This window comes from Artemia sp. Qi Xiang Cuo, chromosome 9 (assembly GCF_049724085.1).
Source record: "Artemia sp. Qi Xiang Cuo chromosome 9, ASM4972408v1, whole genome shotgun sequence".
NCBI lineage: Eukaryota > Metazoa > Arthropoda > Branchiopoda > Anostraca > Artemiidae > Artemia > Artemia sp. Qi Xiang Cuo.
Window position 1 is genome coordinate 71,079,419 of NC_142802.1, and position 22,759 is coordinate 71,102,177.

General features: G+C 37.8%; 1 protein-coding gene and 1 pseudogene across 1 annotated transcript in view; one reads left to right on the forward strand and one right to left on the reverse strand.

Moving 5' to 3' along the window:
- The window catches only part of jef (major facilitator superfamily domain-containing protein 6 jef), a 149,315-nt gene that overhangs the window by 12,536 nt on the left and 114,020 nt on the right, over positions 1 to 22,759 (forward strand). Inside the window, exon 4 of the mRNA XM_089094853.1 lies at positions 9,550 to 9,705. Coding sequence (XP_088950979.1) covers positions 9,550 to 9,705 — 156 coding nt within the window. The remainder of the gene's footprint in view (positions 1 to 9,549; positions 9,706 to 22,759) is intronic.
- Positions 19,899 to 22,312, reverse strand: LOC148948993 (hypoxia up-regulated protein 1 pseudogene; annotated as a pseudogene).

The window sequence follows — 22,759 nt, forward strand, 5'->3', positions numbered from 1 at the left end:
AAGAGAATGCTATTGAATTATTTTTAAAATGTGGTAATTGCTCAACGAGAAATACATAAGTTGCTTCTTCTACGTTGTTTGTTTCCTAAATTTATCTAATTTTAATTTCTACGTGCAAGTTGAATATACTTGGGACTGCATACATTATCGAAAAAATTCTTACCGTTAGATTAAAGAGATCCAATCAAATTTATGAAATGACCATTTAAATCAAAATATTTTTACCATTTAAATCACAAAGCCCCTGAAGCAAGGGCTGTAGACTACACAAGTTGTCAATTATTTATGCACACCTTCAAATAATATACACTTAAAGTATGTTTGATCCAAGGAAGGTATGACTGATCCGTAGTGTCCGAGAAGGATACCGCTATTGAGGTGAAACAAGGGGAGAATTTTAAAGGGGGTTACGAACATTATTAAAAGCAATGTGCATGCAAGTTGTCAAAAATTGTGCGAAATAATATAAAAACGTTTCTATTGGGAAATATTAGGTCCTGTTTATCTGCACAATTGTAAATAGAGTAAAATAATTACTCTTGAGCAACATTTACAGAATAAAATTCCACGCCAAGGGCGTATCCAGGATTTTTTTTCGGGGGGAAGGGGTGCAAAAACTTTTAAAAACGCACATAAAATTTGTTTATATGCATTTTGGTTACGTCTTTACGAGTCGGACACAAATTTCGGGGGGGGGGAGGGATCCCGCTGGATACATTCTTGCTCCAATCCCTAAGAAAATATAGACATGATGGTTGTCTCTGCATTTCTGAACCCCCCCCCCCCCGAATTCAAAAATATTTTAAAGAAAATAATTGAGGTTTAAGGATCCAAAAGTAATTAAAATATAAAGAGTAAGGAGACGAGAGTAATTGCTCGTTCAGATGAAATAACGAATTTTGTCGACTGGACGTTAAATCCTGCTGCCGAAGCGAAATTCAACTCCCATTAGAGTCTAGCGTTAAGTCCATGTAAATTAAATTTATAACATATTTTATAACATATCATATATGTGAAATTTATAACATATTCCACGTATTTCTTATAAAAAATAATGACGATATAAATGACGCCTTTCCATCATCTAAAGAAAGAAAAAGATTATGAGGAATTTGTGAAAACAGTGAACAACAAAGTTGTACAATCTATTCGAATATTTCGACTATATGTTCGACAACCGTCATCAGCGGGATACAATTTAAAATAAATAAAAAGAAAACAAACTCACTCAAAATCACATCGACAAAAATTCTTTCGTATTCGTAAATTGCAAAATAAATAAATCGTAAATCGTAAAATAAATCATAAAATCGTAAAATAAATTTCTTTAAAAGAGTCCTGTCTTCCTCATTTAACATAGGTTCAGCCAAGACTGAAAAAACGAAAAAAAGCTACCTGGATTCATTGCAATATTTGCTATTGTGCTGCTAATCCTACATTTGTTTTGGGAGTAGGTTTACTTTGATTGGCGTCTAATTCTATTTTATTGTTTATTAAATTTTCTTGAGTTTTTCAGTAAATTAAAATCGTATCGTAAAGTTATTGATTTCATGGCTGGTAAAAGACTCTTGAGAACTTTATAAATTATCCATTTAGTTTCTACAGACCACTTAATAGTTATCCTGTTTCTATTTCTGTTTTGTAGCGCTGGTTTTGTGTTTTCAGTAAAGTGCTTATTTTTCATAATTCTACAAATACAGGGAAATATCACAAGCCAGTTTGTTTTAAACAGTTTCCCAATATGTTGCATAAGTTGCGAAAAGTAATATTTGTTTTTTAAGTTTCAACTTCACTCATTACTTTTGTCAAAAAAAACTTTGTTATTTTAAGTTGATTATATAACAAAATTAGTTTTCTTCTTTATTTTGAGCACTTTAAAAAAAACAACTTATTCCAATTAAATAAAAAATGTTTTTTTTTTAACTGAAACTAAGGAGCAACATTAAAACTCAAAACGAAAAGAAATTATGCGTATATGTTGTTCCTCCTCAATACCTTGCTTTTTACACTAACACTGTTAGAACTTTAAAAAAAAGCTTCTATTCTAATTATTATTATCATTATTTATTGAAAACCCATCAGTCACAAAACATGACAAGACGGAGTAAAGGGAAAAGAAAAGAAGAACAAAGCAAAAGCTAACGAACAATAAACCAATGACACAACAAACAACAAAACAGACCCAGGTTAAATTAAAATATAGTACCCATCAGTCTGTGAATCCAATTTTCGGTTATGTTTGGCAACTAATTTAAGGATTGCAAGGTTAGGATCTGCAAGTTTGAATTTTCTGATTAAAGGAGAATTTCGATGCCAAGGAGGCAACTGAAGCAAATACTTAGCAAACCCAAAGAAAATGGACCAGACTTTCAGACAATCAGTTCTAGTAAACAGCATCCGAAATGGGACAATTTACAAAATGTGAGGGCTACGGCATTGAAAAGGCTGGCTAATAGTAGGCGGTTGAATCGAAGTTTTGCTGAGACAATTGATGCATAAGAAGCAGATATACGTCGTGTGAGATGGTCTAGGAGCAGGGATCGGGTGTGGCGTAGCGAGGAACCAATGGGAAGACCTAGATAAACGAGCTGGTCAACGGCTCTAACCGTCGTGTCACCAAGCGCTATAAGGGATGGTGGCTCACCTTTCGAGTTAAAAAGAACTATTTCAAACTTGTAAGGATTGAAACAAAGACCAAGTTTAAGATACTCCTGTTTAAGTATGACAAAGATCTCATTCACTCTTTGGAAGGTACGGCTGAGATTCAAAACAACATCTGCATAACATACTAGAGACAGATTCAGTGAACATAGAATCAGAGATGTTAGGCACTGGTCTTGAGCATCCAAAACACAATTATTGAAAAGATTTGGCGAAGATACTGCTCCTTGACGTGTACCTTTCAAGACTCAAATGAATTTCCCACTGGCAACAAGGGGCATATTTTTATCTAGAGGTAGTTTTAAACGAACGCAAAGTCAAGAGTATATATCTGGAAGACAGTGAATCACCGAGGAATTTAGTCCAAGTTTGGCCGCTTTGAGGGCCAAACTTGGTATAACTGGGTGCATGAGGGAATCAAAAGCGCGTCTGATATCATGACCAGCGAGAACTAGACATTCTCCTGAGGATTCGGCATCAATTAGTGCATTAGCTACAACTCTGAGAGCATCAGCACAACCTATTCCCCGCTTGCACCCGAACAGGTGAGGTTGGGTGTAACACGTCTTTTCAAGTTCAGTTTGAAAAAGAGGCTCAAAGACCATTCAAAAGGAGGTCGCCATCACAATAGGTGGAAATGATGAACTTTCTGGATTCGCTTTTCCTTTTTGGGGAATTGGGATAAGGTCTCCAATGGAAAAAGAAGAGAGTACGATTCGCTGTGTAAAATCATCTGCATTAAAAGTGCCAAGTGTTGCACTAATGCCTCCCCACCAAATTTCAAATGTAAAGCACTGATGTGGTCAATACCACTGGATGACTTAGGCTTTAAATATCTGATGATATCTTAAATCGATGCTGCGCTAACAGCGAATTCTTTATTGGGACTGGTAGCAAGGAAATGATCTAACTGAGCTTCATAAAAAAGTTCAAGGTGCTGACCAGGAGCAGAAAATTCGGATTCATAGTAGGTATACCATTCCTCATCAGGAATGTCAGCCACAGATAAGGATGGTGGAGACCTATCTTTGCGAGAAATAATTCTAAAAAGAAGATTTTTATCATTCTTAGCACATGCCGAAGTGGCGTTTACTAGGTTTCTACGATGAAGAGTGAGAGCCTTGGAAAAACTTCGCTTTGTAAAAAGATTAATAAGATTCACAGCACTGGTCAATGGACAGCCACAATCCTTCCGAAAATTGAACCAAAATTTTGCTTCAAGATAAGAATCTTCGAGATCAGGGTTCGAACACCAGCTTTAAATGATACTCTTATGGAGTTTCCGAAGCGGTACAGATTGATTCTTGGCAAAACAAAGAGCATGGCTGATGTCGACTACATACATATCTAGGCAAAGCCCCACTTCATTTTTGGCAATTTGGTTGACCTTTGAAAAAGATGGAAACTAGCCCGTATTTTACTCAGAATAAAACCAGTACAAGAAGCATATAAATCAGAATTGATTCTAGCCCAATCACGACGGGCTTTTAGCCTAGGAGGAATCACAAAATTATTCTGCTCTTTAAAATCTTGGAGCTGCAGAGATGGGAGATGGTCAGATAGTTGATAGTCAGAAATAACCTTCACCAGTTCAGCAGAGACATTGTGGGACACAGCAATATGATCTAGATTAGAAGTTCGAGCAGAATTGTGTACATATATAAAATCGTCATTTCGCAAGAACGCTAAAATAATCGGCAAACATAATAATTATCATTGATGTACGAGTTGATTGATGTATACCATTGTCCGAAAGGTCTCAATTAAAATCGCCAGCAATTATGCAGGGCAAGCCTATTTGCTTAACTTTATCCAAACATGGAGTTGCAGAGAAGGGAGATGGTCAGATAGTTGATAGTCAGAAATAACCTTCACCAGTTCAGCAGAAACATTGTAGGACACAGCAATATGATCTAGATTAGAAGTTCGAGCAGAATTGTGTACATATGTAAAATCGCTTTCTTTCGCAAGAACGCTAAAATCATAACCAAACATACTCATTATCATTGATGTACGAGCTGATTGATGAATCCCAATTTCTGAAAGGTCTCAATTAAAATCGCCAGCAATTATGCAGGACAAGCCTATTCACTTAACTTTATCCAAACATGGAGTTGCAGAGAAGTGAGATGGTCAGATAGTTGATAGTCAGAAATGACCTTCACCAGTTCAGCAGAGGCATTGTGGGCCACATCAATATGATCTAGATTAGAAGTTTGAGCAGAATTGTGTATATATGTTGCAGGGAACATGGAGAAGTTGCTTCATGAAAACTTTATTCAACTTAAAGTACACCTCCCCCCCCCGTCAAGTTCTGTCCAGACAGTTCCATCTCGCTGAAAATTCCCCCTCCCCGTAAAATTTCTTGCGGACGATTCATCCTGAAAAATTATCCTAAGCATACTTAAATTTGAAGAAGACTTTAACCTCTAATCGATTTCTCGATCACCCCGGAAATGGTTTCCCGATAGACCTCCCGATGGTCTACCCCCTCTACTTAATATCTTAGCAGGTACACAAAATGATGAAGCACCTTTTAACTTAAGTTGATTTATACTAAACTTAGGAGTAAAATGCTTTTGAATAAAAATAACAGAATATTTAGAAATAAGGTCATTTGGCACTGGTAATTTATTTAAAAAGGCTCCATTAATATTCCAAGACATAAGGCTTAGCATTATGGGCTCACTTTTGACGGTTTACGATTTTCGGGGCAGTAAACACTATAGATTGTATGACCTTCCACTTTACAAGTAACACAAATAGGAGTTTTCTTGTAAGGGTGATCGGAGGTAGACTTGTGGTCACTTGCTCCGCATCTTGAACGTATGGTTGACTTTTTACAATTCGCAGCGACATGGCCAGTAAAGTGGGAGTTAAAGCACCCGCGAGGGAGAAAAATAAACTCCTGCACAGGAAGACTCTCGTATCCAACTTTAATTGAATAATATAGGGATCTATCGAGCTCATTTCGAGATTGGAAGTACACTTTAAATTTTCGTGATTTCCCACACTGTGCTATTTTGACGCAGTTTGGAATAAACTTTTTAAGTTTAGTGTCGTCCAAATCGTCGGGTACCCACTTAATGGCTGCAACAAAGACGGGCTCTTTAATTGATGCCTCAAGAGAGAGTTCAGAGCACTTAGCTTTATCAACAATTTAGCTAGCAGTATGTTTATTGGAAACGACAAGCTTCCACTCCTCTTTGCTTCGGCGGAGTTCATTTATCCCTCCGTCAGCACTAGGACACAAACTATCAATAAAGATTTTTCTCTATGATGGACCTTTCAAATCTTTTGAAGAGAATTTTTGAGAACCACCGCATAAGAAACTTTTGAGGCTAAATTTGATTGTTCTTGTGGTTGAACTTGAGATCATTTAGGGGTAGAAATGGAATTTTCAATAAAACTCTTCAGCTTTCGCGACAAATCATTCATTTGAGATACAACCGTAGCGTGTACAGCCTCCCCTAGGGTCGGGACTTCACATAGGCTCAATATAACAAAATTATGTATGGGGACATTTTGCTTTACAGCTGTGTAAAGAGTTTTGCACATGTCAGAAATATTGTCCTCGTCTTTCAAATGTGATACCAGGCGGCTTGAAACATTCAGTTCAGCATTTAGTAGCCTTTCCGCTTGATAAACTACGTCTCGATTGTAGTAGGCAGCTGCTGTTCTTGCTATTTAATCAATTTTCACACCATCAGTCATCGAAATTTCAGAAAATTTAAAACTGGGTTTAAAACTAGCTTCTCGCTCATATTGCAGAAACAAAATTTCTCACTACATGCTATAGATATTCAAGGCCATCTATTAATAAATAAAGTAGATCGGGCTATTTACTTCCAGATACTCTAGTGAGCCAACTCGAACTTTAACCTGAAATTCAGAGCAAGGACTTTCAGTGTATGTATAAATTACCTTAAACACAGTCTTTTATCCTTGCAAAAATAGCTGCACAAATAAACCTGACACAACAATTATTCATTAATAATTAACTATATTTGTTGATTATATTTGTTGATTAAATAATTGTTGATTAATAATTAACTATTAATAATTGTTGATAAATAATTAATTATTATTAACTAATTATATCATAATTAATTATATAAATCAATTATAATTGCTTATAATTAATTATAATTCATTACAATTAGTTTTAATTCTTAAAAAAAATTAATTATAATTAAGTAATAATAAATAATTGTTGATAAATAATTAATTGTTGATAATAATTAATAATTAATAATCATTCATTAATAATTAACAATTATTCATTAATAATAAAGCCATTCAAGATGGCGTTAAATTTTTGAGTCATCGTCAATTGGGACAATCAGTCAAACTTTAGCGTAAGGAGCAAGGCATTGAGGAGGGGGCAACCCCTCATATACGGAACAATTTCTGTTCGTTTTGAGTTTCATTTTTCCTCTTTACTTTCAGTTAAAGAGCCACTTGTTTTTTTGTTCAGTTTCCGTCCGTTTTCTAAATAATGCAGGTAAATCTGGCTCAACCTCCATGAAATATACCCCCCCCCCTCACGGGAAGCTCCTCCATGAAAACTTTATTGAACTTAAAGTACACATCCCCCGTCAAGTTCTCTCCAGACAGTTCCTTCCTCGCTGAAAATTCCCCCTCCCCGTAAAATTTCTTGCGGACGATTCAGCCGGAAAAATTATACTTAGCATACTTTCATTTGAAAAAGACTTTAATCTCTAATCAGTTTTTCGATCACTCCGGAAATACCCCCTTCCGTAAAAATTTTGTATGGAAATCAAAACACGCGGAAGATTGCCCTCGGAACATCTCCGCATGCAAAACTGAGTTGGGAAAATTATGTAAGATAATTAACAAGAATTTCGTATAGGAATTCTGTCAAATCCCTCCAGTGTAAAAATTTCCCTGGAACTTTCACCCCTACCCACCCCTTCGGAAATTTCCCTTCCCAAAAAATATTCTCCCAATGGAAATCCGCCCTAAGCCCAAAATTCCCCCCCCCCCTTTTAAAACGTATGTATACTTTACAATAAAAAAAACTATACGTGACCAATCACCAAATTTCATAACTTAAACCCCTCTCTCCACGGACTGTGGGGGGGGGGTCATTTTACCCCAAAAGACATAGTTATTTGATCTTTCAACTATACTGAACAAATATGGCTATCTCAAAATTTTGCTCATATGACTTTGGGAAATAAATGGGCGTCGGAGGGTGCCAGTTTCCCTCCGATTTTTTTTTTCATTTAAAAAAGGCATCAGAACTTTCAATTTGCGTTTGAATGCGCCCTTCCCCGATCTTCTAGGACCAGTATTTCAATACGTTCACCCCATAGGAAAAAACCCCCAACAAAACATGCATCCGTGATCTGTCTTCTGGCAAAAACAACAAAATTCCACATTTGTGTATATAGGAGCTAGTAACTTTTATGGTAGGATTCTCGGGTACGCTAAATCTGCTGGTGTGATTTTCACACCAAGATTCCTTGAACTTTAGGGGGTGTCTCCCTCCTATTTAAAAAATCAGGAACATTTTTTCTCAGGCTCGTAACTTTTGATAGGTAACACTAAACTTGATGAATTTTATACATTCGGCATCTGGACAATGTGTGATTTTCATTAAGATAACTTAAAATTTTGGGAGTGTTTCTCCCCTTTTTCAAACATGGAGCACATTTTGTCAGGCTCGTAACTTGTGATAGGTCACTTTATACTTAAGGAATTTCATATGTTTTGAATCAACATCAAAATTCAATTCTTTAGATGTATCTATTGTTACCAAGACTTAGCCAGCTCGAACCACTACAGGTCATAAATAAACGCCGAAGTCCTCGACTCAATAAAAGTTAACAAGGGGAAAAATGGAAACTCACCATCGACAATTGAAAACAGCAAGAACACAAGCAAACTAATCCCCACAGACCGTTCTTCTCTTGAAACAATGTCTACAGTATCTCTCAGTCTAAAAAATATCATATGACTAAGTAATTTGCCACCAACAGAGACCAGACTAATGCCTCGATAATTACCACACTCACTCTTATCACATTTCTTATACAGTGGTTCAATTAAAGTTTTCGTAAAATTGCTAGGTGCTTCCCCTTTTTCAAAAATCATATTCATAATTCTTCAGTAACTTATTTCTAACCTCAGTGCCACCATATTTAAAAAGCTCATTTACCACACTATCGGCACCTGGAGCTTTATTATTTTTTAATCGTTTTAGTACAGTCACTTATTCTTCCTCACATAATAAATCTTCCTTCACATCCAAGGTATCACAAACTTTTTCATTTTCCTCTATATCTTTTCCTGTAACTCTGTCTCAGTTTAGCAAATTCTTAAAATCTTCTGCCCATTTCTCTTTACCTCTTTCCTTATCACTAATTGTGCCCTCGTTCCTATTCCGTCTAGCTGTATTTTCCAGATCCTCGGCAATTTTATCCATGGCCTCCACTTCATACCTCTTTAGTTCATATTTTAGTGCTTTCTCCACTTTCTTTACATTCCTTTTGTTTTCATATGATCTATCACATGGGATATTGGTGATTTTTTGGGAATGATTGAGGTAATTAAGTTTAGGTGGCTGTTGTATCCAATTTGCCGAAAGTGTGACAATAAGTATTTGGAACACGATTCAATAATTATAGTTTCTTAAAACAACAAAGAGTAAAAATTTACAAAGAATAATAAATAACTTAGAAAATAAATAACTTAATATAAATAAAATAACTTCATAAATAAAATAAATAAAGTAACTTAAAATAAAATAAGTTAAACTTAAGAAAAACAACTTAAAATAAATAAAATAACTAAATGAACAAAATAACTTAAAAAAAAACAAAGAATAATTGCAATAGGCAGTATTGAACATGTTTTTTTTAGGTTCACCCTCGAGAGCGAAGTTATATTGCCTGCTATGCTACGTTCACAGTGCTGATGAGCTGTGCCATATTTGTTGCTACCCAGCTGCCATTTACGTACAGTAGTCAACCAAACAGTGGAACATCTACTCCAGGCCCAGCGCAAAGTGTCATAAACGTAAGTTGTAGTTTAAGTTTATTTTTGCCCGCTTACAAGAAGTGGAGTAATGAATAGGAAAAGAAAGGAAACACAAAAAAAAACACAAAGAAAAACAAAAAAATGATCAATTTGTATGCAATGCGAAATAGAGCATTAATCCAAATAACACTCGTAAATGATACTTAATGGCCAGAGGTGGCTCGAGGGGTGGAAGTATGGGGGCATTACTCACCCCCCTGGTTTTACAAAGTTGTACAAGTCGTTTATTTTGAACTCATTGAGGTCCCAGGTGATCAATTCTGTGACAATCTAAGCTGTATTTCCTTCTCCTGGAAACACTTTTGCATTTTCAAACTTCTCGGTAGAGAAATGGGTGATTTTGACAAAACTTAGCCTCAGTTGTAAATACGAAAAACCAAAGGTGCATATAAATAGAACACGGTTGTTTTATTTTTAAATTCAATTTCAATTTTTTCATTTACATTTTAAATAGAGTCATTCAAATTAAACTAGGGTTAAAGGGACTGGACTGGTAGTAACTCATGCTTTAAAATCCTGCATCTGCTTGCGCATGATTTGTTTTTGTCTGGTCGTTCTGATCAATCCCTACTTTTTGAAGTCATTTAAGTTTTTTATTTAAGCCTCATCCAGTTCCCAGGCGCTCAATTCAGTCAGAGACAGTGTTCGTTGTATTTTCTTTATCCTGGAAAGCCTTAGAGATTTTCATACTTCTCAGTAAAGAAATGGTTGATTTTAGCACTGCTTAGCTTCACTCGTTGATAGAGAAAACTGAATTTGCATGTAAATAGCATAGAGTCGTTTTATTTTATCGTTTAATTCTTATTTTTAATAATTTCAGATTTAAACAGAGTGGTTTAAATTAAACCAAGCTTAACAACTTAACAACTTAACAACTCGCTTTAACAACTCGCCTTAAAAATTTGTTTATTATGCTCGCATATGTTCATATGCTGTGTTCATATACGAGCATATGTTCATATGCTTGCATATGATTTATTTCTGTTTGATGGTTCAGTAGTTTGGGAAAATTCCTCTTAAGCCTGATAAGATCAAAGGCAACACTATAGCGCTGCCTAAGTAAAGAACGATGTTGGCACAATGTATTATTTTTTTTTTTTCTTAGACCAGGGCACTTTGTATCGAAGGAGTTGTCGTAGAAATTTCGATAAGAGCTCATTCGATTCGAAATTGGAAGGGCTTTCAAGTAGGGTTCTAAACCCCATGCTTTCTAAAAACCAGAATATGATTTACTTTCTAAAAGAAACATTTAAAAGAATTAAAAATTATTTTTAATGTTTTCATTTTCATAACTTTAAGAAATCAAAATTAATTAAGATTTTAAGGAATAAATATCAGCATATGTATGTTAAAATGACAATGCACGTTTTTTTTCAGTAAATTCATTTGAATTTTTTTTCAGTAAAGTTAAAATTATATTCTGGCCTTTAAAAAGCATGGGGCTTAGAACCCTACTCATATTAATTTTTGCTCGTTTCGAGTTTTACTCTGTTATTTATTTTAATTTCTATTTATTTGGGTTTCATTTATTTATTGATACTGATTTGTGGTAGTTGTATGCTTGGTAGATTACTTGACTCTATTTTTGTTCATTTTTGGTTTAATGGAATTTTCTATTTTTTTTGAAAAACTTATTTTGTGGAATTTTTTTTTAATTAATAATATGAACAAAGCAGAAGCAAAAGACAAAGTTATGTACATGGAGGGTCGTTCAAACTTTGAGTTGAGTGGAAAAGAAGGCAAGAAAATTTTAAACATAATGGAAAAGTAATTAGATTTCAAATAAAAGGAGTCTCACGAGACCCTTTAAAAGCAAGTATATACAAGACAGTGAAAAAAAAAACTCGATTACAATACGAGGTTGAGACGGATACAACGCTTGAGAAGGACAAGCAAGATTTGGCTGTGTACCCAAACTTCTTTTCCTCGGGACAGGAGTGCTTTTGAAGACGCTGGGACAGCTCATTCAAGTCGATAGGTAAGTTTTGGCCTGGGACGAAAGAAACGAGCAACGTTAAAAATTATAACGAATAGAAATTAGACAATAAATTGTTTCAAACGTATGCCTCCGGCTCTTTACAGTAACTTTTTGATGTCACGCCATCGACTGGAAAAAATGGTGAGAAGGAGTCAAATATAGCGCCAGACGTTTCCAAGTAAAGACCCAACAAGGTATTTGTTGCATGTGTTACCAATCTAGAATACATTATATCATTAGTTTCTGGTTCCAATGATATTGTTAAGGCTGTCTGGGAAAATATTACGTTGAATGCAAAAGATATTTTGGTGGAAATCCAATCTACATTATCTTCTGTGTTTGAGCTATGTAAAAAGTTAACAGTCAATTGAACTGAAGAACTTCTTAGTATTTCGACAATTAGTAGAGCTGTTGTCGAAAGTTGCAATGACGATTTTGAAAGTATTTCACAAGGGTTCAGGAATAAGGAAGCCAATCTCTAGTGAAAATCAAAGCAATTATTTTATATCATGTGGCCCTAATCAACCAAAGCTGAGTGTATTCCCAGTTGATCCTTCAATAAAAAAATTAAACAGTGGCATTATCATCCAGGATGGTATGAGGATTAACAGTTCTTAGAATACAATATCCAGAAAGATGCTGCCTTCTGCTTCGTATGTTTTCTTTTCTCTAGTTATTCCAGGAGTGACCAATCCGAAAAAAACTCGGGTGGAAGACGGTCAGCCGCAATGGTAAAAAAGGGAGAGTAAAGTAAAAGCGAAGAAAGGAAAACTGGCAAGTCATTTCTCTTCTGAGTCACACCAGAAACGTACGCCGGGTGGGGGGGCCTCCGGTCCCGGCCTTCCCCCCCCCCCCCGAAATCTCACGATTTTTTTCATTTTCCCATAATTTTCTGATTTTTATCACAGAATAATGGGTTTGAAGGATTTGACCCCCCCCGAAACAAATTCCTGCGTACGTGCCTGAGTCACATAAAGCAACTTTGTCCTATTTTTGTTACTTTGTCAATAACAGCTATCATGTGGATTTCTTACTTGATGAAATCCCTCGAACTAAGGTTTTGTAGCAAGCAAAAGGTGAAGAAACAAACAGAAAAATTGTGAAATTTTTTTGGACGTTGCAAGGACTCTAGCGAGACAGGGCATTTGATTTCGAAGAACTGAAGAACAAACGGCAACTTCGTTCAAATTGCTCGAGTTCTAGCGAGATATGGGGCAGCTGTTGATACCCGATATAGACCATAAAAATGTACCTATTGACGTAAAATTCTTCAGAACCAGCCCGTTGCCTTTCTTACAGCAGAAGTCGGGGAGAAGATCCTCGGCGAAGTCTTGGATTCAGAATTTTCTTTTGTGATGGCGGATACGATACCCGATGCCTCATATTCTGACAAGCTTGCGGTCATAATCCGCAATATCAGATCTGATATCAACATCAGACCTAGAAAGAGACTATTAGATGTTAGCGAGGCTAATGACAAAACCGAGGATGACACGGCAGAAAGTATAATAGGAACATTGTCAAGGACAGGAATTCTTCTGGATAAACTACCTTTCCAGCCTTAGGACTATGCAAGTTCAATGTCTGGTCAATTTAATGGAGCCCAGCAGTAAATATTTGAACTTCTTGTTTGCCGTTTGCCTTATATTCCTTGACATGCCCATAGACCAAAAATGTTTATAGAACATAGCTGCAATTCATATCTTTTGATAGCCAAGCTTTTCAATATCCTTGGCGACATATGCGTATTCTTCTCTTCATCCTTAAAGCACTTTGCCACCCTTAAAGAAACTTTCTTCTATCGAAAACAGTCTTAATCTCCGAAACTTATGACTGACTCGGTGAACTGCAGAGACTGCAACCATACAAGCAGTAGTTGCTTCGTTCGAAGCAATAGTTACGAAACAAAACAGGTAAAAAACGAACACGAAGGCACAAGCTAGGGGCCTTCTGAAGAGAATTCTAAACTTCGAATTTATCGCTTGCCTCATGTTTATGAAAAAAAAATCGTGCACAAGATCAGGATAGCAACAGAAAAGCTTGAAGAAAAGGAGATCAACATTATCAATGCAATCGAGATGCTTGAAGCTATGAAGGGATTTTCCGAAAGAATATCGGAGGATGAATGATTTTTCATTGACAGTACAAAAGTGTTTGCCAGAATGAGAGAAGTCGATCCAGGGACAGATTTCGTCAGACATTATCGTCGGTGACTTGGAGCATATCGTCTTGACAGCCGAGCTCAGAGTTTTTCCAAATCAAGAGAGAACTCAAGATTCTACTACTTTTTAAGTAGATTTTGAAGTTGTGTTTCAGTTTTGCCACAGTACTTCAGTTTGCCACAGCAGTCGGTTTGCCACAGTGCTTCAGTTTGCCAGAGTTTGTGTGTTTCAGTTTGCCACAGAAGTCGTAGGTAAAGGAAATTGCCAGAAGTATCAGCTTAGGCTTAATGAACTTTTTAGGCTTAACTTTTTAAGTAGATCTTGAAGTTGTGTTTCAGTTTTGCCACAGTGCTACTTGCTTCAGAGAAGTCGTAGGTAAAGCAAATTGCCAGAAGCCTCAGCTTAGGCTTAATCGCCTTTGCAAATTGGCTGTGACAGTTGCTGCTGCAAAAAGAACATTTAGCAAGCTGAAGTTTTCTAGGAATTTGCCGAGGACTGACATGATTGATTCTTGACTAGATTTCTTCATGTTGTTGGTAAATGAGAAAGACCTCATCGATGTCATTAACTTAAATACGATTGTCCGCTCTGAAAAAGAGGCAAATACCAATTTAGCTGTTCTTAGTTACGCATCTAAACATGAGGTATTCTGTTTTAGCTTCTTTTTTGTCTCCCTAGATAAGTATAAATGATAATGGATTAAGGTATAATAAGTTTTCACGAGTCGTATAATATTATCTAGGAGTCGTTCAAACGAGGGGATCTCACCCCTTCTGTCCTGGGTGATTCAAGCCACCTCTGTTAATGGCAGAAAAAAAAATGTTTTTATTCATATTAAACACACCACACTCTATATAATTAATGACGCCTAAAGGGACGGGAACAGAAAATTTTCACAAAATAAAGCTGTTCCTGTAAAAAACTAAGACACATGAAAAAAAGCTTCAAATAGCGACAAATTCACGACGGAACATTAAGCTGGTCAGTTTAAGGTCTTAATTTACAACAACTTTTTTTTTCAGAAAGAGACTGTGTAATTAAATATTCATAATGTCGACTTTTATTACACGCCATAAGTTTTACAAAAGAGTGAAAGAAAACTGAGTTTTATTTAATTGCTAGTTGCTTTATTGCACAACCAATGGATGAAAATTTTAATCCTGAGTTTTCAGAATACCTCTGCAAATAATGCAAGTTTCAAGGCTATTGTAAAAGAAAAGCAAAACAGCAAAAACTTTATTTCTGCCCCTCTTTGGTTTAATGTACCATTTTCTATTCTTTGAAAGAGTACAAAGGGTAGGGGCTTGAGCACCACCCAAGTAATTTGACCAAGGTATTTACCTTGGTGTAACCTTGGTTACCAAGGTGTAATTTACCAAATTTTTTTTTATCATTTTAATTTAAACAAGTAATTTACGTAATGATGCTCGTCCGGAGTTAGTTCCCATGCAAATTGGCGCATGAAGAACGACCTCCACGTGCCTTTGGATACCTGGCTAGCCACCAGAGAACCAAATGCACCAAGAGACAGTTGGGTTGGCAGCCCTCCTCCTGAAACATCTACTGCTACGAATGGAACCAGAAATTCAGCCTCGGATATATCATCTCAAACCCCGTATCGACCTCGGACCGCCCAAGGAAAATCCCGTCTGAACATCGTTGACCAAGGTGGCACCAATGTGGCCACCTGGAACGTCCTGACGCTGACCCGACCCGGTTCGAAGCTTCTTTTAGCAAAAGAACTAAAAAAAATATAAAGTCACAATAGCTGGAGTCACCGACACGCACCTCCCTGGACATGGTGAAGAGGACATAGGTGAAGGACGCACATTGCTGTGGTCTGGCGGTAGCCAAAGAAGAGGAGGCGTTGGCCTAGTACTGAACAGTGCTGCAAGTAGGGCCCTCCTGTCATTCAAACCAGTATCGCCTAGACTCCTGACCGCAAGACTGGATGGGAAGCACGGCAAAATAACTGTCATTACGTGCTATGCCCCCACAAACGACGCTGATGAAGAAGACAAAGACGATTTCTATAACCTGCTTAGTTCTGAACTATCTTCTGTACCTCCCCATGACTACCTCCTCCTCCTAGGAGACATGACTGCAAGTGTTTCAAACGAATCAGGGCTGTGGGATCTCGCTGTTGGACCTGCTACAGTGGATAGCCTAAACGATAATGGAGAGAGGCTGCTGAATTGTTGTCTGGCCCAAAATCTAACGATTGCGAACACATGGTTCTAGAGACCAAATATAGCCAAGTACACCTGGTATAGCAATGATGGCTCAACAAAGAAGATGCTCGACTACATCATCTTACGTCGACGATGGCTTTCGTCTGTCCAGAATTGCCGCACCTACCGTGGCGCCGAGCTCGGGAACACCGACCACCGGCTGGTAGCAGCCAAAATTAAGCTCCGCCTCAAAGCTATGAAGAACAGCCAGTCTTCTCGGAAAATTGATGCCGGTCGCATCCAACAGGACCCCGCTCTGGCTGATCAGTTCCATGTGGAGATATCCAACTGATTTGAGGTCCTTGGCCAATGCGATGATAGTGAAGTTGCATGGAAGTCCTTCAATGAGAACACTCTTGCGGCAGCAACTGACGTTGTTGGAATGAGGCAACGGACGAAAAAGGACTGGATCAGTAATCACTCCCTTGCCATCATAGAGCTCCGGCGAGAAGCACGTCTTGGCGGGGACATGGCTACATACAGACTGCTAAACAAAGAGCGCAATTCCATGTTACATAAAGACCGCAAGGCTTTTATTGACAGCAAGGCATCCGAACTGCAAGAGGCCGCCAAGAAAAAGGACAGTGGAGCCACCTACAAGATTCTTCGTGAGCTGTCAGGTCAGCACACTCAAACTACGCCATACCTTCAAAGCGCTAGCGGTGAGAATATCTACGACCAATCACAATGCCTCCGCCAGTGGGAGGACCACTTTGAGAAACTGCTCAACTCAGATCCACAAGACCAGACGGACCATGAGCTAGTAGCTGCTGCGGCTACTACCATAACTGCTCCTGATGGTCCTGAATTTACAGCGGAGGAGATAAAAGCTGCCACCCGTAAGCTAAAGAATAACAAAGCGCCAGGAATATGTGGCCTAACATCGGAATTCCTTAAAAATGGGGGTCCAGCCATGATCCTCTGGCTACAAATGCTGTTTAACCTTGTGTGGCACTCTGAAAAAATCCCCTCAGACTGGAAGAAGGGCCTACTTGTGCCAATCTACAAGAGGAAGGGGAGCAAAGCAGAATGCATCAATTATCGTGGCATAACTTTACTCTCAGTTCCTGGAAAGCTCTTCGCTATGCTACTTCTCAAACGGGCAACAAGATACCTCCATGCCCTGCGTCGCCCCCAGCAAGCTGGCTTCATGCCAGGCAGGTCCACCACCGAGCAAATCCATACGATTAGACAGCTAGTAGAGAAAACTCTTGAATATAAGAGGAAGGCGTACATTGCCTTTGTAGATTTTCGATCTGCCTTTGACACTGTCGATAGGCAGTCACTATGGCTAATCCTCCATTCTGCTGGCGTATCCACGAAAATCGTCCGTCTCCTCAAAGAGCTGTATAATAACACTGAAAGTGCGGTGATCGTAAGTGGACGGCCTTCTGGATATTTCAAAATTAAAAATGGTGTCCGGCAAGGATGTGCCGCTGCACCTGAGCTCTTTAACTGTGTAATAGACCACATCCTGAATAAAACACAGCAGGTGCAGCCGTTTGGCATAGACTTTGCTGGAAGAGTTCTTTCAGACGTCGACTTTGCCGACGACGTGGCGCTAATATGCGAAAACATTAGTGACCTCAAAACTACACTGGAAACACTGGCCTCTGCCGCTGAGAAATTTGGTCTGAAAATAAATTGGTCGAAGACCAAGATAATGCCCGTTTAGAAAAAGCCGTCCAACCCCCTGTCATCTGTGGAAATTTGTGGCCAGACTGTAGAGGTAGTCAAGCAGTTTACCTACCTTGGTTCAATTGTCTGCTCAAACGGAAGCCTAGATGCCGAAATATCAGCAAGAGCGGCAAAAGCAAACTCTGTCTTCGGTCGCCTTCTAAAAACAGTCTTCCATAAACTCCAGATCAGCCGTCTCACCAAAGCACGAATATATTCTGCTTCGGTTGCCAGCGTTATGCTCTATTCTGCTGAGACTTGGTCGCTGACTCAGACACAGACGCTGAAGGTAGATGCCATCCAGACGAAAAACCTTCGAAAAATCGAAGGCTCCCGATGGCCCGACAGGGTACGAAATTCGGAAATCCTCAGGTCCTTCAAACTCCCAACCCTGTCCGAGCAGCTTGAGTTTCGCTTGCTGCTTTGGTATGGTCATCTGCTCCGTCTGCCTGCCAAAACACCCGCGCGACTCATCTTCGATTTCGACCCAGCTGCAAACGGCTGGAGGCGTCCTAGGGGAAGACCACGCACCAGATGGGCGGACGTCATCCGTGATCGGATCGCCTCCAGAAACATCAACCCGGCTGAAGTGACAACCCTCGCCCTGAACCGACCACTCTGGAGAAGACTGACGGCGCTGACGATTGGTTCCCTCTACGCTGGCGACGCTGCCGAGCAAGAGCTTTAATGCCAAAAAAAAAAAAATGCCAATTTACGTAAGTAATTTATAGTAAAATAATCTACGAGGACTAAATGTGCCAAGGGAGATGATGATACCTGAAGCCAGCTTCAATACAGTTATATTAAGCATGTACTTTCTCAGTTTAATTTTCCCAGGATATGTTTCCCTGCTCTTTGCCCTGGCTGGATATTTTACCTTTCCGGGATTCCTGATTTGCCTTTCAAGTTGTTTACGTTAAGTTTCTGTGGCTTTGCGAGAATTTTGCAAAAATGTTTTTGTTCTCCATCCTTTAGATGGTCGCGGATTGTATAGAATTAATTATGTTTAATATGAATCTAAATCGTTTGATTTATTTTTTTACAAACAAATTCTGATGCATAAGTAGTGTTGTGATATAATTCTGTCTCTATAATTTTAAAAGGTAATGCCTAATTAACTGGCCTACCAGTGATTCAGTAAATATGCAAGATGTTTTATACGCGAGTAACACCTTCGTCACACTTGTTGAAATAAAAGATAGTATTTTTGAATGATATGTATACTTTCTTGATTTAACATCATAGTTATACAACAGAAGTGTAAAATCACCAAGGCAAGAAAAGATGATATTTTGAAAAGCTGGCATCAACACTAATTTGTTTCTAATTATTGCAAACTAATTATTTGTATCTTCTCACAGATTCATCTTAAGAATAAGAAAGTTGCTTCCATCTTCGATAATTTCAAAAAATAATGATACTATAAATCTTTACTCCGATTTATTAATAATGAATTTTCTTTAAGTTGAACATGTTCAGAGACGCAAATTAAGAATGGTACATATAAATAGTGCTACAGCCCTGCATAGTTACAGCAGAGCAGTGTTATCTGGCTCTGAAGAAATCTGACAACTTGAAGTTGGGTGAAGACATCATTCTACTGACTCGGTGGCCTACCTTTTTTTGCTTTCGAGCTTTTTGATTTCTCTTAGCGTCTATCTCCGGTCTCGTTTGCTTCCCATTTAGTTTCTGTAGTCTAATTCTTCATTTTGGATTGACTGATCAATCCCTACTTTTTTTAAGTCATTTAAGACATCATTCTACTGACTCGGTGATCTGCCTGTTTTTGCTTTTGGGCCTTTTGATTTCTCTTTGCATCCATCTCCGGTCTCGTTTGCTTCCCATTTAGTTTCTGTAGTCTAATTCTTTATTTTGGATTTACTGATCAATCCCTACTTTCTTAAGTCATTTAAGTCGTTTATTCTAGTCTCACAAACTAAGAATTAGACTGCAGAAACTAAATGGGAAGCAAACGAGACCAGAGATGGACGCAAAGAGAAATCAAAAGGCTTGAAAGAAAAACAGACAGGCCACCGAGTCAGTAGAATGATGTCTTCCTTTTTAGTTTCTGTAGTCTAATTCTTCATTTCAGATTGATTTTTTTATCAGTCGAATTGATGTTGATTATAATTTGTAAGTCCTTTTAAATTTTTTGTTTGCTTCTGTCTTTGTGACCAACATGTGGCGTTGACGATCTAAATCATTAGCTTTATACAGAAATTCTGAAGTGGTGAACTAGGGATTTTCAGTAGGTGGTTGTAAAGCAAAAGCTGATATGTCATCACTTAAAAATGATGCAGTTACTTGGAGAAAGCTGTTTACTTCATTTTGGTCCAAAAACTGCTCGTCACCCTACGAATTTTTAATTTATTCTGCAAACATAGAGTTATCATTTAACCAAGAATAAAAACAGCCTGATCTCGATTCTTTGCTTCGGCCACTCTGAATTCTATATCCTTGGTAACTGCTTTAATATCTGCAAGTTTTTGATGAAGTACTTCGGTGGCCGAGTCAAAGCCTTTTTCCTCAAGCCAATTGACGATTTCTGAACATTTGTTATAAATGGTTGCTCTCTCTTTATCTGTGGAGACAGCCACATACTCCTTATCATCGATTTTATTCTGAAAATCAAGGGTATATGCCTCTAAGAGATTAAACGCGTGTTCTTTTTCTTGCTTTAGTTTATCTGCGTTGTTTATTTTCCTAACTCTGTTTATAATACTTTCAAAATTTTTAGGCGTAAAATCACGAAGGTCTAGAAACGATTCAACAAATGCAATTTTTTCTTTGATTACTTTTATTTTTTGGGATTTTCCTACCTTTGTCACAGAGCTGTTGCTTTGAGTGCTATTTGTGCTTTTTGTATTTACTTCATGATTTTTAGGAAAAGTGGCATCAATGCGCACCTTTTCATATGTACTTTCAATAGTATCTAAGTTTAGAATACCACTTTGGTCAAGGTTGAAGTGAACTTTGATATGTTTAAAGACTCCACCATTTGCTGTATTTTTCTGAATGCTCTCCTTGACTCCTTTTACTTTAACTAAACTAATATTCAAATTTGGTGGACGAAACTCAGATCTTTCTGTAAGGGCGTAATTTATATAAAACTCAAAGTCTTCTTGCTGGTTGAGAAATGTCAGTATCTTCTTCTGTGGAAAAGGATTCATAAATGAATACAATGTTTTCTCAACCATATTTAACTGCTTTTTCTCTTCACTGTATTGTTCAAAATGTACATTAACTTGAGCTAGTGCTGAATCTAGAACAAAAAAACTTTTAACCTTAAAAGAAGTACTCAAATCTGCTGCATGGTAAAGGGCACCGAGGGTACAGGCCTCGTCAGCATTTATATTTTTGCTCATCACTCGCCCAGTTAATTCCATTAACCGTGTTTGTACAGCGGGCATGCGCGTATTTCCTCCGACTAAAATGATTTGTTCTAACATGTCTATGGTAAGACCAGATAGTTTTAAAGCTCGAAAAATGGGTTCTTCTAACCTATCCAACAGATCTGCTGATAATTGCTCTAGCTCTGTTCGTGTCACTAAATATTTAAAATCTTTTTTGTCTAAAAGGCCTTCAATTTGTGCATAACACTCGGTATTCGCACTCAGAATGTTTTTCACACGTCCGGCTTCTTTAAAAAGTTTAGCCAGGGCTTGATGATTTTCTGTCAGGTCATTTATAGTTCCTTCTATGTTATTGAATACTTTTGCCAAATGGCATTGAAGTCGCCTTTGAATTTCAGTGCCCCCAAGGGTTCGGTCAACTCCAACGCCAAGGATACTGAGTTGGGGATTTGTCAAACTTTGTCCTCCTTTTTTCAATTTAGTTGTACGATAAGCGACAACAGTTGCAACTGTACTAGATGCCCCCATGTCATAAAAAAGAAAGTATCTAGAAGATTTGTTCCAATCTTTCATTCTGGATATGCCAAAGTTAAGTCCAACAGCTGCATTTGTGTTCATTAGTTGAAGCACATTGATTTCACCAATAGCTGCAGCCTTCAGTACAGCTCTTCTTTCAGCCTGGTTAAAGTAAGGTGGAACAGCTATCACCACTTCTGCAGCTGAAACATGTTCCGAAAACATTTTTGCATGTTCAACAGCTGTGGCAAGGATTTCACCTACTAATTCTTCAACTGTATAAAACTCCCCAGATTCGTGCTTAAACATTACAGTCTGGCGTTCAGGATGAGGCACAATCTCATGGTATGGGAACATTTGCTGATACCGCTTAACAGAAGGATGCTCCACAGACTTACCAAGCAGATCTGTCAGGTGCGTGTAGCAGTTTCTAGGAAATCTGACACCAATAGACAAAGCGTCTTCTCCAAAGGTTCTTTCTCCATTTCTAAAAGCAATAGCTACTGGTGTTTTCCGCTTTGATTCTTTGTTAAGAACAATTTCTAGTGGCGTTCCCGGAGACACTGTTCCAACCTTCATCCACTCTGTGCCAAGATCTATCGAAATCAAAGCAGAATTACTAAAGCCAACCACAGAAGCCAGCAAAGCTACTAACAAATAAAACTTCATTTCCGTGGTCTAATTATTTCACATCTCAAGTTTATTATACAGCAGAGTTATCTTATATGTATTCACTTAGTGCCTGAATAACGTGGTTTGAACTATAATTTGATGTCTTTGTTTTATCATCGCAAGGAAACTTATATGAGGATATTTTTGTACTTATTAAAACCAGTTTTGGTTTCCTTTTTCAAAACAATTTTGCGTTGTATGACATGAACTTGCATGTACATTAGTATTATTTGTATATTTAAATGAAAAATTTTGAAATGACAACATGTAAAGCACCGGAACCCGGGCTTCACCCGGGCCCTGGCACTCGGTACATAGCAGGACTGCATGTATTTAATCCTCTAATTACGCATTAGAATAATCATCACATTTTTCTTTAGCTTGAACCCACAAGGCGTTAAATCAACAATTTCAATTGAATTAAGGAATTCTGGTTTGGTTTCA